General features: G+C 42.3%; 1 protein-coding gene across 3 annotated transcripts in view; it reads right to left on the reverse strand.

The window, feature by feature from the left end:
- Window positions 1-17,658, reverse strand: part of COL4A1 (collagen type IV alpha 1 chain) — a 626,471-nt gene that overhangs the window by 302,552 nt on the left and 306,261 nt on the right. For all 3 annotated transcript variants that reach the window (XM_085622171.1, XM_085622169.1, XM_085622170.1), the window contains exons 17-19: window positions 16,912-16,965; window positions 7,693-7,734; window positions 6,708-6,801 (exon numbers count right to left, since the gene is read on the reverse strand). In XM_085622171.1, coding sequence (XP_085478297.1) covers window positions 6,708-6,801; window positions 7,693-7,734; window positions 16,912-16,965 — 190 coding nt within the window. The remainder of the gene's footprint in view (window positions 1-6,707; window positions 6,802-7,692; window positions 7,735-16,911; window positions 16,966-17,658) is intronic.

The raw sequence follows: 17,658 nt of genomic DNA on the forward strand, positions 1-17,658 counted from the left end.
TGTGTCCCCTTCCCCCATTGTACACACTTTCTCCAGTGTTTGTTAGACCGGGATTAGAATAGTATATTTGAACCCACAAAGTACGAAATTTCCCCACCACCATTACGCTGAATTTAGAATAATGTTATGTTATGTTAACAGAAACTTATAAAGTGCACGGTCACCAGAAGGTTTCATGGCGCTGATCTTTGATAGTGTCAAGGCAAGACGAGCTATGCGTAGACTTGCTCAAACAGCCAAGTCTTGAGCGCCTTTCTGAACCCCAGCAGGTTATCATGCATCCTGATCGCTAGTGGTAAAGAGTTCCAAAATTTAGGGGCAAGGTAGGAGAACCTGCACCCTCCCTGACGTTTGGGTTTGATGACAGGGGTAGTTAGTAGTGCAAGATGGGCTGACCATAGATTGCGGAGTGGGGCATTATTTAAAATCATGCGGCTAATGAATTTGGAGCTCCTGCAGTGCAAGGCCTTGAAGATTAGGCATCCTGTCTTAAAAGCTGCACGTTGGGCGATAGGTAGCCAATGAAATTAGAGAGGCACCTAGCGACGTGGGATTCTAGAATCTTGGCCAAAAAGGGGAGGAGAGAGATGGGGTGATAATTTGAAGAATTCAGGGGGTCAGTCCCTGTTTTTTTTAATAGAGGGACAACTACTGCTTTCTTGAAGGCAGTGGGGACCTTGCCTTGTAGAAGAGACTCATTTAGGAAGGGAAGCACGCTGTGAGGGAGGACGGACAAGGCGTCCCTTAGGATGTGAGGTGGGCAACAGTCATTAGGGGAGCCAGATTTAATGCGAACCATCAGATCTGATAGGATCTGAGGACATATGACAGGGAAGTGATCCATGGTAGCTGAATTAGTTGACAGGTTGTCCAGGTTTTCCATGCAAAGGGTAGTAGGAATGCTGGCTTTGATAATGGAGAGTTTGTCCAAAAAATAATTGTTAAAAGAGTTACATAAATCTTGGGTAGGTGTCTGATTGGGGAGAGTTCTCTCAGTGTTGCAGAAGTCATTAACTATAGTGAAGATTTCCTTCGGCTTCTTATGGGCATTTAATATTCTGGAAAAAAAATAGGTCGCTATGGCTTTCTTATATGCTTTATGAGCTAGTGAAAACTGCAGTTTGTCCTCAATGGAGTATCTTAGCCTCCATTTTCTTTCTTTTTGATGGAGCTCGAGTTTTTGTGTTTTTTAGCTCGGTGGTAAACCAATCAATCAATCAATCAGTCTTTATTCGATTTAAAAATACAATCATAAAAGACACAGACATAGTACCTACAAACATACATTTCAATAAATACATTAAAATACCTTATTAAAAGTACCTTGTTAAAAAAACATTAAACAATTCAATAGACTGACATATAGTTGTAAAAGATTTTTGGGATTAAAATTGTCCCTGGTGCAACTTAAAAGTGGGGAAAACCCGAACACTGAATTCATTAGGGACCATCAAGGGAGCGCTTAATTGATTTTCTCCGCAATGCCCATGCCCAGCCCAGGTACTTTGCCAATGCGATGGAGACCAATATCAAAGAGCTAGTGCGTAAAATGCGTAAGGCTACAGTGCTGCTCCTTGTGCCGAGAGATCTACACATTGGTGTAAGCCAAACACGCCTTGGAATAGCAAGTGCCGGGCAGACAAACAGAAAGTGGGGAGATGTTTCCATCGCAGCCCCACATGCAGGACATTGCATTTCCGAGTTCGCGGCCCACCTTCCAGTCAAAGATCTAAGGGGCAAAGAACCAGCTCTAAACTGGAAATAGAGTTTCCTGTCACCCACATTAGTCACCACATCCCAGTATTGTTCCAGATAGGGGGATTCTTTGAACTCCAAAAATTTCCCAGACATCCCTGTTGCTTTATTCAGTACCTGGGAATCTATTCTTTCCCAGTATGCTATTTTAAGAGAACTTTTTGATGGAAACTGGGCAGGAGCTGGGTCGGTCCACAACCCTTCCATACCCATGTCTTTTAAAGACGCATGTAAGTTCTTCAGCCACTCAATTTTGTGAAAAACATCAGATTTTATAATGTCGTTCAGGCCCTTGGCATAGTGGGAAAGTTCAGGAGTAGTCCAAAGCCTCCGCCAGTATAAAACCGGACGGAGTCTTGCAATATCCTTAATGGACCTCCTGCCCAGATCATACCTAAGTGGGATCAGAGGGGTGCTCTGAGGAAGACCAGTAATTCTACGCAGGAATTTGTGCTCCACATTTATCAAAGTCGCTAGTTGTTCAAAGCCCCAAAGTTCCGCCCCATAAAGGACAGAGTTTAGGGCCTTAGCTTCATAAACTTGCAAAACCGGGCTTATTGGTTTCGTAAATGACCTACTAAATTCCCTGGTCAAAGCACCAGTTATCTGCTTAAATCTTAGGGAGGCCATTTCCAGATGTCTGCGCCAATTATTTTTATTTGAGATTTGCAACCCAAGATACGTAAAACTGGTCACTAATTCTAAGGGTTGCCCATTCATGAATACTCTTTTCCCTTGGAAGCTGCTATGAGGGTTAAAGGCCATAAACTTCGTTTTTGCCACATTAACCTCTAAACCATGATCAAGGCAAAACTCATCAAACAGGCGAAGGGCTTTTTGCAGACCATTAGATGTTCTGGATACGATAAGCGTATCGTCTGCAAACAATAATATGGGGATGGAAACACCAGCCAACCTTGGAGCGTCGGTATTAGCAGAAAGCATAAGTTCAACTATCCCATTAATATAAAGTGAGAAGAGCGTGGGTGCCATAGTGCAACCCTGTCTCACACCACGCTCAACTGGGAACTCAGATGTGTCTTCTCCCGCTCCACCCCACTGAATCCTAGCATAGTTAGACTCGTGCAGGCGCATCACCATAGTCAGAATTTCTTTGGGGAGACCTAGCCTCTCTAGGACTGCCCACAGCCGGTGTCGTGGTACAAGATCAAAGGCAGCCCTTAAGTCAACAAAAGCTACATAAAGACTGCCATTCCCCAATGTCACCACCTTCCAAAGGAGCTGGACAAAGTAAAAGACTTGGTCCACCGTGCTGGTTAGTTTCCGAAAGCCAGCTTGGAAGGGTGACAAAATGTTATTATCATCCATCCATTCTTGTATTTGGTTCAAGACCATCCTCCCTACCACCTTCTGAACGGAATCGATGAGGCTAATGGGCCTATAGTTTCCCGGGAGCGACCTGTCGCCTTTCTTGAATACAGGTATAATAACTGCCCCCCTCCAAGATTTTGGGACTGGCGCGCCTACAGCCACAGCGTTAGCCAATAGGGTTATATACTTGCTCCAGTTACCCTTATTGTGGAGAAAAACGTCCGAAGGAACCCTGTCCTGGCCGGGGGCACGTCCACTGGTAACCGAGCGTAGAGCCCTACTGGCATCTTGGATGCAAAAGGGACCCGGGGAGTAGAAAACATAATTTGGCACCCATGCGAAGTTAAACAAAATGTTACAAGCATATTGAGGTTTGAAATATTGAACCCACTCTGCCTGTGAAACATAGTTGGAGGGGCTATCAGAGCGCCCACCACAGCCCCACTTAAGAATGTTCCAAAATAGCCTGGAATCTCGGGTATGGCAGGCGCTTTTTAAATCCAGCCAGTGTTGCTCGTCCCAGTTTTTTTTGGCCATCCTTACAGCTTTTTTGTATGCTAGTCTGGCGGAACGGATACACTCCTGTCCACCATTAGACAGGGCTTTCACCAGGTTGGACCTGGATTCCCTACAAACACCGTCATACCATCTGTTTTTCTTAGTTGGAGCCTTATTCGTGTTCCTCAAGGGCTTCGTAAAATAGGAACCTATTTCAGCAAACAACTTCTCATGGCATGCAGTGACTTTAGTATTGCCAGGATCTTGGAATAGCATACCCTCAAGCTCAACGATAGAATCAGCTAATTTGTTGTCTATATCGGCAATGGCCAGGGTGTTATGCTCGAGCTCCCCCCACTTAAGTCTACGCATATTATTTGTTAGAGTTACCTCAGGCAGGCACGGAACCATTCCACCAGCTATTGAGCGATTACTAAACCACCATCTATGCGCAACACAGATAGGGTTATGGTCGCTCTCAACTCTGACCTCAACAACCATATCTAAGACTGGTTGCCATAATTGCAAGCTACATAGGACATAATCAATCCTGCTAGAATGTCGACCATTGTCAAAAGTCTTCGCCCCTTGTTTATCACCTGGCGTCCTCCCATTCAGGGCCCTCAAACCATACTCAAAACAGAGAGCATTGGTCCGGACAATAATCTCAGTCCACCTTTTGATTGGACTGAGGTCAAGCGCAGGTACCCCTCACAATTGGTCTTCCACAGCTTCGTTGCCCCACCCAGAATCAGGGTCTAGGAGCGGTTCGAAGGTGATATTAAAGTCCCCAGCTACCACTATTCGCCTCCCACCTGAGTGCTGGTCGATAATGGAGACCAAGAGAGCCAAAACCTGGGAGCCTGTCCTATTCGGGTCCCTCAAATACAAATTGTAGATGTCTAAATCGCCAAGGGTTCCAAATGACACCCTGACTAATTGAATATCTTCGGACCCAGTAGGTATTGCAGAAGCCTTTGAAAATATGGCCTGTCGGACCCAGATTGTCAGTCCTCCCTTTGGACGTCCCCTTAAACCCTGGATTGCGGGGACATAGAAGTTCAAAAATCCCTGTAGGAACTGAGGCTCACAGGTCCAGGTTAAACCATTGATGGGCATCTATATGGCGAGCGCATGTGACTTTAGTAAGTGGGGCATGAGCATTGCAAGCCATTAGTAGCCAATCCGAGATGTTCTCTTCTATAGTATTAACATCAAGGTTAAAGACGGGTGCTGACCTGGCTAAGGTATCGGCAAATCCCAGTTCATCGAGGGTCCTCCACTTTCTAGTCATACCTCCCACAGCCGTGGGGGTCTTTATCTTAGAGTTGATAGTGGCTATACATTTTATTAAATGGTGTTCAGACCATTTGCATGGTGAAATAGTGGGCACTGTCAATGTAAGGTTAGAGGACCAAATATGGTCCAGAGTGTGTCCCTTTACATGGGTGGGGGAGGATAAGTGTTGAACTAGGTTCAAGTTAGAAAGTAGTTCAGATAATTTTGCGGCATGTGGCCCACCAAGGGCATCGTTAAACCAATAATTCAAGTCGCCTATAAGCATGACATTAGCGTAGTTCGTGACAAGGTTGGCCATTTGTACACTCAAGGAGAGCGGGAAGGTAGGCATAGCCTGAGGAGAGTCTTGGGTAAGCCAGGTTTCTGTGATCAGAAGGACATCTGGTTTTTCAGAGGTGAGCAGCAAAAAGATGTCTAACTGGTGTTTAACCAGAGAGCGAGTGTTAAGATAGAGGATGTGCAGGGCGGTCTGGTTTGCTGTTATGGGGGCAGGGGTAGAGGGATGATGGGAAGTGGGGGAAGGGGGGACTGCATGGCGGCACTGAGTTTGATAAATGCCGCTATCCATGATGCGATTGTAGGTAACAGGGTCAAGGGGGAGACAGAGTTTGGCTAATGATCGAAGAGTCCTAGAGGAGTACTTGATAGTTTGACCATAGTTTATGGCCCCCGGGCCCGGCAAGGCACGGACGGGCGCACACGGGCTTGCCTTTGGCGCGCCGCCGGCACGCCCACTGCACGCGTCCGCTGCGCTGCCGCGCTGCGGCATGCATTTGTGCCTGGGCCCTGCCTCTGGCTCCTCCACCTTACAGCCAATTGGCTAGGGCCTAGGGGCGGAGAGTAGCAGAGCACGAGGGGATTACGCCGGGATCAGCGGGCACAATATTCAAGTAAGGTTTGTTTGTTTTTTAAAAAGACAGTTTCTAAAATAGCAAATTTCAATTCTAAAACAGCGGGCTATCAGCAGCAGGTCCGCGTGGCAACACAAAGCAAGATTGTCCGCTCCCGCGCTGCGGCGAGCTTTTGTGCCTGGGCCCGCCTCTGGCTCCTCCCCCTTACAGCCAATTGGCTAAGGCCTAGGGGCAGAGAGTGGCAGAGCACGAGGGGATTATGCCGGGATCAGCGGGCACAATATTCAAGTAAGGTTTATTTGTTTCTTAAAATGCTTGATTTTTAATTCAATGCTTCCTTTTAAACTTACCATGTAGAAATTCAATCCGTTCACACAATTGGCTTGAAAATGCTAATAAAATACTGGCCATACATACACTTATTTTCGTTGCCAGGGGCTCCTTTAGCACCTGAGGGGTGGTCTGACTTTCCCCTAGGTCGATATGGGTTCTGGTCGAAATCTTACAGGAACAGGACAGCCTGTCACATTAAACAAACTCTTGTCTGGGAGAGGTGGGGGGCAGGATCACTGTAACATAACTGCATCCACAACACTTTTATCAGTACTCTATGCCAAGAAAGCTGCCATGCATTTTTTTGTCTGTCTGCAAAGTCAAAAAGGCCCTGACGCTGCAGGAGCTTTTTTTCATGTCCATCGGACCATTCTTGTTTTTTGGAAATCAGTGGTGGCAACGGTCTAAGTAGAACGCGGATACCATCAGGGTGAACCAAAATTACTGACAAGCCACTGTTGGAAACCTGGCAGTTCCCCAACCTCTAATAAAGCAGGGGAATGCAAGTTTGCGGATGTGGGAGCTAGGAGCGACCTCTAGGGGGTGGTCTGCTTTATTACATTGTGTTGAAAGTCTGAGTAACAGCATTACAGTCTGATCATTTGATCATAGCAAAGCATCACAAAAAATGTTCTGTACCTCGCTCGCCTTTGATGCCTGGGTAACCTGGTATGCCTGGAATGCCTTGTTCCCCTTTTTCACCAACAACTTCTACTGTTCCATCGCTTATAACCTAAACAGAAAAATATACAGTATTTTAATGATGGAAAAAGTAATGTAAAAAATGTGGGTTAAGGAGTGGAATGGAAAGAACAATGTGAATCCAGGAAAATCACTCAAGACATAAAAAGCTAATGTTAATAACAGAATGCATATTTCTTTATGCTGGCGTAGTATATGTCAATTTGCAAGATTTTTAGGCAGCTTTAAGTGTGTTAGACCGGTGGAAATTGTAAGAGTTTATTAAATTACACTGTTCTTTTTCGACGTTCTGGTGGCATTAAAACAATGCCATGAAGTGATATTTTGGTTGCCAGCAGTTTAGAGTTGGTTACGTCATTACCATAGGGGCAAATAAGGAGGATTGTGGCATTAGCACAATTGTGCGTATGGAAATCACAACGTAGGTCACCATATTTATGAATTTGACCAAAAACAATTAAAGTCTTTCACTGGGTTCAGCACTGGGAATCGTGAATGGGATATTGAGAAGTCCACTTAATTTCTAGGGTGTGTGAAGTAAGCCTATGCCATCTTTGGTATTTTCTTTTCAAAACCTCACAAGCGTTTGGTATGATACAAGGCAGATGGTCTGAAACACACTGGGCAATAATTCTTCATAAAAGTAAGTTTTCTTTTAGTAAATCCTGAAAAACTGCAAAATCAACTTCTTTCTGTAGAATTGACAGCTAAAAAAACGTTTTTTGTTTTGCAGAAAATGTAATCAGCAGGTGAAGCTGTGCAAAACTTCGCAGATTTGCGAATTTTCAAGATCTCTTCCCATTCACCTAAATTCACATTTTAAATAAATGTTTAATATTAATGATGACGTTTGGAATTCTTCTTTAACTCAGAAAATGTGTCTCTTTTTATACATTCCTTAAATCAAAATTAATCCACTTACAACTCCAGGAGGACCTTGAGGACCAACCTCTCCTTTGTCTCCCTAAAAGAAAAACACAAATTAAGAAGGTAAAATATTATCATATTTAATATGATTCTATACTTCTCATACACCTTTCATAATGTGACATTTAGTAACTGCAAGCGCTTTTATATTATTTGTTGCATCATTATCAGGAATAAAATCTGGATCCCACAATTTCTCCCAAGTGGTTGGCAATGTGAAAAATGGGCATTTAATATGTTTGCCAGAATGCTTTATTAGCATGTACAACCTAGTACCGCTGAAGTAATTGTTTTCGTTATTAGGAAGATGCCTTATAATGAGATTGTGTTTATGTATATTACACATGTGGTAAGTCCTCAATTCGTACTGGTCTGGAAGAAAGTAACAGTTATAAAAAATATTACAGAGAAAGCATTTTGACAGCTTTAGAATGTTGAGTCTTCCAATTACGTTCATTTCCAATTATCAAAATTACTTAGATATTTTTCAAAAAAGTGCAAACCAGTGTAATTGACCTCTGCAAATACATTCTAAAAGTCTCACTTAACAAACCAACTTTTAACTAGTGGAAGTACTTCCTTTACATGTTTTTAATTCTGGATTGATGGTGCAGTTGTCTGCAAGAGCTGTTTTTAGGTCTGGTGTTATAGCACAGCTGTCAACTAAAGCTTTTTCTCAACTCTTCCAAAATTATACATACACTGAGCTTCAGAGAACTAAACATGTCTGACTACTCAATATTAGATGTTTGATTTGTCATGTTAGCACCTAGGGAGTGTTTCCATTGCAATGGACGAGTTGTGCTATTTTCAGCATATGCAGCCACTAACGCAGAAGCTGGAAAATAAACTTTCCCGGAAAAACAGAATAGCTCTCTCTCTCTCTCTCTCTCTTTTTTCTGCAAGTGCCTATTGCCTAATGTTCATGTGTGTACATTGTGCATATGACCCTTAACCACCTCTCAATTTCCAGAGGCAGTCTATTTAAAGAGTAGCTTGTGTTAGCTTTTGTAACTCTGAAAAATGATCACTATAATTTTGTATATCACTGAAATAAAGAAGTATTAATGAAACATTAGAAATCTTGTAACATTGCTAAATGATGTTTTTTGTGAAGAAAAATTGCTAAGCTTCTATAATTTTCCTAGCTTTTCCTTGGCATTTATTAGTGTGAAGCCATAATAAATGTCCCAGTGGATTATAGTTTAGCACTCCCCATTCTATTAGGGCCTGTTTTTTAAATGCCTGACCTGAAGATGGCTACACTGAAATCTCACAAGATCGTCAAGAAGAGTTTCAATCTTATTAGACTTTGGGGTGGTCATCTTAGGCCATTTTGATTTGCTTACATTCTCCACAATGCAGTCTGTTTTAGGCATCATGCATTCACACCTAACAAGACACCATTATACAACTTGTCCCCTGCTTGTGCACCTACTGTTTGTCTTTGCTTAATCAGCAGCAGGTAGCTTCAGACTGATAAATAACTGCTTGACAGCAGCTTAACCTGCTGAGTTAAGGTAACAGGCTGTTTTAAAAAAGATGTGTTTTTAGACGTGCTCATTCAGCTATTTTGCACTCACCTTGCACTTTATCGTTCCGCTTGCCCTGCAGTCCCCGATCCACCGAGGCTTCCGTTCGCGTGGATGGACCATAGGAGAGAAGGCGGGGCTTGGGGTAGTAACTTCCGGGCAGTTGCTATTAGAGCCGCATGGCAGCACGGACACGCAGCGGCTTAACAGGCTGAGTTAAGGTAACAGGCTGTTTTTTAAAAGTTACGTTTTTAGAATTGCTAATTCACCTATTTTGCACTCACCTTGCACTTTATTGTTCCACTTGCCCTAAGGTCCCCGGTCCACCGCGGCTTCCATTTGTGTGGCGGGACCGTAGGAGAGGAGGTGGCGCTAAGGGGATTAACTTCCGGGCAGTTGCTATTAGAGCCGCATGGCAGTGTGGATGCGTAGCGGCTTAACAGGCTGAGTTAAAGTAGCAGGCTGTTTTGAAAAAGATGTGTTTTTCGACATGCTAATTCAGCTATTTTGCATTCACCTTGCACTTTATTGTTCTGCTTGCCCTACGGTACCCGGTCCACCGCAGCTTCTGTTTGCATGAAGGAACCGTAGGACAGGAGGCGAGGCTCAGGGGACTAATTTCTGGGCAGTTGCTATCAGAACCGCATGGCAGCGCCAAAGGCAAGCCCGTCTGCGCCTGACCGCTTCCGATCGAGGCTAGGGGCCAGAACCCCTGCCCCATCATCAACAGGTAAATTTGTGTACTCACCCTCCCAAATCCTAGGGTTAAGGGATTTGGGTAAAGACAATTGCCTCCATTCCATGCAGTTATCTAAAGGTGACTCATTATACACACACTGTTCATTTAGGCTATGTCCGGTCTTAGAGACTCAGCCAGACGCACATGCCCCACACATCTATAAAATGTTTTCACTGAACGGTAGGTCTCTGCCTAAATATTCTGTTGCACTTAATCCATTCTTAGCAGAGGTATTATTTTTAATGGAAACCTGCCTCCACAAGGACTCTGCTCCTGATTTGGCACATACTCTTCCTCCTGGGTATAATATCCAGCGTAAAGATCGAGAGAGGAAGAAAGGTGGTGCCATTTCGATTAATTTTAAAAACTCTTTTAAATGTCGTGTTGAGACTAATCCTGATTCCGACTGTGAAAGTTTATTTTTCGCCATCTCGTTCTCCGCGACGCTCACCTTCTCAGGAATCCTAATATATCAATCTCCGGGAGTGGCTGGACAATTTCTAAAAATCTCTTCCCGAAACAGCGGCCTCATTACAAAGTTCATTTCCTAACATTACCCTTTTACATTTTGATGACCTAAGTAAAACAGATGCCTGGGATCTTATCCAAGGTTTATCAGCGATTCAAATCATACAAAAAGTCTTGGTCCCACACACAATAAAGGCCATACCCTAGACCCAGTTTTTACCAACAAAAGTGAGCTGTCGGTTGGGGTACCCATCCCCCTGCCTTGGTCGGATCATTCTCTGATCCCCATTTTGCTGAAATCCCCGCCTCAACGTTCTGCTATGGAATCTATTACCAGGAAAGTTCGCCCTTGGTCCAAGTTTTCTGTGGAGTCCTGGACCTCTGTGCTCATCAACTCAAAGCCTATTATAGACCCCAGTCCTATTTCAGCATCCAAGAAATTCACACACAGGATAGAGTCTTCACTTGAAACAGTTATTCCTATCAAAACTAGCAACTCCAGGGTCAGAGAGAAAATCTCTCTGTGGTATTCACCTAAGCTCCGGCTACTGAAACAGGCTTGTAAACAGATGGAGAGGAAATGAAGGGAGGATTACAGTGAGTTCAGTAAACTGAAATATAGAGAGTCCATAAAACTTTACCAATCTGAAATTAAAAGAGCTCAGGCACTCTATTATGAAAGAAAAATAAATTCAGCAGTTAACGCCCCCAGGGAAATCGTTCGCATTGCGAAGGATCTCTTAGAGCTCCCTTCCTCTGATACATCTACTGTGGTATCCTCTGATCAATGCAATGAACTTGTGGAATATTTCATGGAAAAATCCAGGATATATACAATGCATTCCCAGGCTCTTTCACTCATAAATAGGCCTCCAGACCACATTAAGCATACACTGGAGGAATTTCCAATCTTGGGCGTGGATACCCTATCAGTAATTTTTGTTCAAATAAAATCGGGTTCCCCTCTTGACCCAGCTCCTTCTCACCTCTTGTGCAAAGTTAAAGAGGTTGTGCTTCCTGTTATACTAGATGTAATAAATCTCTCCATCACCACTGGCCAAGTTCCACCCTTTAGGAAACATGCCATGGTGAATGCTTTATTGAAAAAGCCAAGCATGAATCCTAATGCCTTGCGTAACTATTGTCCTATTTCTTAGCTGCCTATGGTCTGTAAGGTCTTGGAAAATTATGTCAATTCGATTCTATCCGACTTTTTAGGAACTCATAGTCTTTTGCATTACTCTCAGACCATTTTTCGTCCTCACTATGGAACTGAAACCGCACTCCTTGCTGTAGTTGAAGAATCGAAAAAAATAATTGGCCAGGGAGGAGCAGTAGCCATCATACTGCTTGAACTTAGCTCCGCATTTGATACAGTTAACTTTGACATTCTGCTTAACAGACTTAGGACTGCTGGTGTGTCAGGTGAAGTCATTTCCTGGGTTCGATCCTACCTAAATGGTAGAACATTCCAGGTCTTCGTGGGAGAAACAACCTCAAGGTGCCTATTTCTCAGTTGTGGAGTACCTCAGGGATCGTCTCTGAGCCCTACTCTATTTAACGTGTATATGAGACCGCTTGCCGATATTATCCTGCCATATGGGCTCATAATTGTGACATATGCAGATGATACTCAGTTGGTAGTATCCCTAAACCACCCTCAGAGTTCTCCCTCTGATCTGGAATCCTGTTTGGAGAAGGTGGCAATTTGGATGCAACACTCGTGTCTCAGGCTCAATAGAGAAAAAAATGGAATAATGGTTCTGGGCAACTTGCCTAACATTGATCTCAAACTTGCATGGCCAACCTGGCTTGGGCCCACGATGACCCCCAAGTCCAAGATCAAAAGCTTGGGTGTCTGGCTTGACAAATCACTCAAATTTGACCAGCAAGCAGTGGATGTGACAGGCGCCTGCTATGGTATTCTTAGAATGCTGCAGAAAGTTCTCCCTCTCCTCCATGTATCTGGGAGCACCTAAATCCACAACAAGAAAACTTCACATTGTTCAGAACTGTGCCGCTCGGCTGCTGCTTGGCATTCCCAGAACTCAATCAGCTAAGCCAGGTCTGAATACCTTACACTGGCTGCCCATTCTTGAGAGAATAAAATGTAAATCCCTCTGCGTAGCCCACAAGACTCTCCTGGGGAAAGGCACTTCTATTAATAGGTCCCTTATCACCTTTTACCGTCCCAGAAAACTCCTCCGCTCTGCAAGCCTGAGCTTAGCCGCCATCTCTAAAATCCAAAGGATAAGGAGTGGGGGTAGTTCCTTTTCCTACAATATAGCTAGGCTTTGGAATGCCCTTCCCCTGCATTTACGCACAGAGACTCACCATCTTCCATTCCGAAAGCGCCTTAAAACCAGGCTGTTTCAGAATACTAGCCTGTGAGCCATCAAACTTCCCCCCATTCTGCTGCTAGCGCTGGGATGCCTAAGGGTAGCTATGTGCTTAATAAATGTTAATTATTATCAATAATAATAATAATAATAATATTAATGTACACAATAAAGGCACAAAGTACTAATGATTGGTAATACCTATGTCTTCAACTGCATTTCCAAAATGTAGAGAAGCTACACTCAGAGGTACAATAATGAGTATCACCAACATAAACATTGGTATATTAATTTACTTTATCAAAAAGAGTAAAAAGTATTAAATAAGAAAAATTGAAGATGCAGATTTATTTTTTCACGCCCTGTTAATGATCTATCTTGCGCAAAAGCACTGTTGTCTTCTACTCAATTTTTCCATTCCACTTTCAACAGAAGCAGACATTCAACGGACGTAGCTCTGATCATAATTCTCTGGTTTTCCAAATTCCAAATTTGAGGGGGGTAATGGTGTCTTCTTTAGCTGGGAATGCAAATGGGACTTTAAGCAATGCAAGGGACATCTAGCAATGGTCAAAGGTACAAGATCTTGTGTCTGAGACAAGATATCTTAAATTGGCCTGCACCACTGCACGTATTGAAACATTTCTTTAAAAACTTGTATTTGACTCTCGAAGCACATCAAGGAATGGTTGTAGGCACAAGAACAAAAGAATATTCAGGCTCTTGTGACTGACCTCAGTGGAACATCTTGTGACAACTTGCAGTACTACACCTTTGGGAATTAATTTCATAGGCCTCTGATTTGCTGGTACAACAGGTTTGTGAAAGAAACTCCACACATTTTAACAATCCAGTCTGCATGGATGTTTTGACTAGCAAAGTAGTCTGTCTTTCATGCGGGGTACAATCTTATCAATTAATGATCCAAATACCATTTTATTGTTTGATCTTAGTAAAATTTTTACTGGGATTATAAAACCTGATCAGAGTACAGGAAAAGGCCCTTTCTAAGAAGCAATGGCTGCTAATACCGATAGATAGATAGATAGATAGATAGATAGATAGATAGATAGATAGATAGATAGATAGATAGATAGATAGATAGATAGATAGATAGATAGATAGACATATACACACACACACACACACATACCCCTTTTATGAAAAAGATTTGTCTTTCTTAAAAGCATAATCATGTTTTTTGCATTACTCTGTTCCATTGTTCACAAAAAGAGGCAATCAAGTGTATGTGTTAATAACACACCCTTTCAATTTTTCAGTTCTCATTTTATCAAAAAGAGACAGTCAAGGAGGTTTGGTCTGCTCATATTTCTCTGTATCCTGAGATTAATGGTTTATTCGTGTTTGTTTTAAATAAAGACATCCATGGGTCTGCCAGCTACTGCTTAAGGTACTGCAGGTATAGCAAGGAGTTGTGTCTGACTAAAGAGTGAGATCTAGTAACAGCTTGTTATTTTACCTTTGTGAAATACTCTTCAATGACGTGTTGGTTGATTGACTGATTGAATAAAAGTTTTACTGAAAAAGCACTTGTTCACCAACATAGCCATATTGGCACTATGGAACAGTAAAAACAGGAAGAGGTAATGATGGGGGAAGAATGCCTTGCAAAAGAGGTGAGTTTTTAAACCTCTTTTAAAGGAAATGTGTAAGTGAATATTTTAAATATGCAAAGGAAGTTTATTCCAGAGTTGGTGGCAAGGTTTTCATATGATTGTATGATTGTATCGAGAAAACACATTGAAGCAAGGGGGATTTTTCTGTTGCATAAACAAAAGACATAGGGTATTAAAAATAACCCACTGCTTAATCAGAAGCCAGTGGAGTTGAATAGGGTTGCAGAAGTAGGAATGCAATGAGGTGAATAATCAGTTGCATGTTGACAGCTTAAGAAACAGCTACGCAACCAAAAGAACTGATCAGGTGGACAAGAGGTCAGACTGAAATCTTAAACAACATGGGGTAGAATCAAGGGCCCTGATGCAACCCCCAGTTGACAGCCGGGATGATAGAAGCGTAAGGAGAACAGGACACAGGCTGAGTGGGGGAGGTTTACTGGGGATCGGGGTGGGAGGCCTTTTGCTTGTACTGCATTGTGCTAATGGACCACTCTTATGGACGATCTGCATTATGGCACAGATGCCTTGTGGGACGAGAGATATGCTTGTATTACTCTGTAAAGTTCAATAAAAGTCTGTTTTAAAAAAAAAAAAACAGGACACAGGCTGAGTGTGAATTCCAAGAAAGAAAGAAAGTCAAGGGGCAACAGTTCCCTTGATGCCAGTCGCTGATATCCCATTCATTGGTATGGAATGGTTGATGGTCTCAAATGCCATTAAAAGATCAAGAAGGATCAGGGTGGCAGAGTTCCCAAGAAAGCAAATGTGCTTTAATTCATCAAGAGCAAGCACAAGGGTAGCCTATGTTTCATGGCTGGGGCAAACCCCAGTTTTCAAGGGTCTAGACAGTTGTCTTCTAGGTATTTGGTCAGTCACTTGGCCCCAAAGTGCTCTGTAACTTTAACAAGCGCAGGCAGCCATTTTTCAATAAGCAGGTGACCACTCCTGCCTTTCAATGAGGGGAACCATTCTGGATGAAAGGGCTAAATTAGTGATTGCCGTGAAAGTGGGTACTAAGACCTATATGCATGACCACAGAAAATCGATCTAGCACAGGTCATCTGGAGAGTTGACTACATTAGTCTTTTCGCAGTAGTTACTTCTTCCCGATCTGTGGGGGAAATACTGTCCCCGGAATGGGACAAGATAATGGAAGGACAAACTGTGCGATCTTTAATAGAATAAAGCTTCAGATCTTCAGGTCCATGTAAATTTGATGGATTTTAGTGGTGAAAGATTTAGCATGTGCTTCACAAAGTTCTTCTTGATGGGAGAGCAACAGAAGTAGTGTAAGAATGCTTTAAAATGCTTAAAGCTTTGAAATAGTGGTCTATGAGTATCTTTGAATAAACAAATGCTACGGCATAAAAATTCAGATTTAGCCATAAATAGCTGTCTTTTGTGCACCTTGAGCTGTTGTTTGTAATTGAGAGCATCTGTCTCTTCATTCATAAAGGTCTCTGCTTTGGCACTCCATTTGTCTGAGGCCAGCCAACCTTTCCTAAGATTATTAGAAAAGCATTTATGGAAAAGTCTGTATGTGCTGAGCTTGCAAGAAATATGGATAGATACTTGCATAAGATTTGAAAAGAAAAGTGCTAAAGTGGATTAAATGCTTAAATGCTTTAGAGACTGTCTTGGAGCTTGAAGAGGTGCTTACTGGGGGTCAAAGTGCCTTAATTACTAAGATTTATTTTCTTCGAAGTCTGTGAGTTATTGAAATAGTAGCAGGGGTGTAGCTTGATCAGTAAGACTTGGATGATTAAGAGCTTCAGATTTTCCGACAATCACGTGGCATATCATGTGAATCATTATATGGGAACCAGCACATGAGGGGGGCTTAAGGACCAGTGGAAGGGGAAAGGAGAATTGATTGTGAGGGTTCTTAAAGCAATATTTTGTAAAATAATCAAGTTTTAAGGCCTTCAAAGAAGACACAAGGTTGTCTGTGTGTTTTTGTCTGAGTGAGTATTTAAAAATCCCATGTGAAATCAAACAGACATCCTACCATACCCAACTAAAAGCTTCAGAACCCAACTATTTATTAAATAATACATTTATTGGGGGGGGGGGTAACATCCCAAACAACCCCCTGAAGTTACGCCCCTGAATAGTAGCTTTAGCTAGAGATACTTGTTTGTTAAGTTTAATTTAAAAAAGGATTAGATAATGATACTTTCAGCGAAGCGGATACCAATCAAGAAACAAGATTAAGGTTTTCGAGGATCAGATAAAGTCAATTGTCTGACTTTTAAGATGCATCATCATCCAATTTCTGTTTGGAAATTCAAAATGTCCTCCACTATAGTGACAGTACGATGTAAGAATTCAGCTAATGGATTCTCTTCTTAATTTAGAATTTCCTTCAGAAGTAGGACTATTTTCTGACTTTTACATTCAACTGCCTCACCTTGGTCTAAAGGGAGACATACGTGCATTAAAGATCCACATATTTTAGTTGTGAAGTCTCCCACTCACAAGAAATAAAATGCTTACCTTAGCGCCATTCAGGCCTGGTATTCCGGGAAATCCTGAATCCCCTGGAAGACCCTAAAGAAGAGCAAAGAAGATGAAGATGTGTAAGTTTGGACAGATTGAGACTCATGTACTTGCTTCAGGTTTGAGTACCAAGGTTTTCTGATGCGACCAAGTAGCTTTAAGAATACTTCAGTTCTCCAGAAAGGACTATGATTATTTCATGGATGTCCTATTTGAAAGTGGAAAGAAGGGTGGCAATAAAATTTCAAAGGTATTGCTCAATTGCCCTATATTGATGGTCAGGTAGGAATTGGGTGAAAAAATGAAGGCACAAGACAGTCATGCCTTGTGAATCTTGAATTGGTATAGGATGAAACAAAGGTAATTTATATGCTGAAATTAGTAGTTGTAGTCAAATGGTACAATCGTTATATTTTCTCTTCCTGAAAACTCAGTTGACTTGACTAGGTGAAGGACGCAGATAAACCCAAAACATCAGTAAGCCACTACATGATCATAGTACAGATGTTAAATGTATGTTTAATTAAAACCATGTATATACTCTACGCAGCCTTATTTGCTCATTTGTCAATATGAACACCTATAAGTAATACAATACTGGTTTTACAACCCATATAAGTATAGGGGAGTTCATTTTTTCCTTGGTGCACCATTTTTTGTTTGCAAAATATGACTCCCTCTGCCTGGAGCATTCGCCTCTGTTTTTACTAAGCCAGGGCTGAAAATATAGTCCCAGACAGCTTA

Source organism: Triturus cristatus, chromosome 8 (genome assembly GCF_964204655.1).
Source record: "Triturus cristatus chromosome 8, aTriCri1.1, whole genome shotgun sequence".
NCBI classification, from domain to species: domain Eukaryota; kingdom Metazoa; phylum Chordata; class Amphibia; order Caudata; family Salamandridae; genus Triturus; species Triturus cristatus.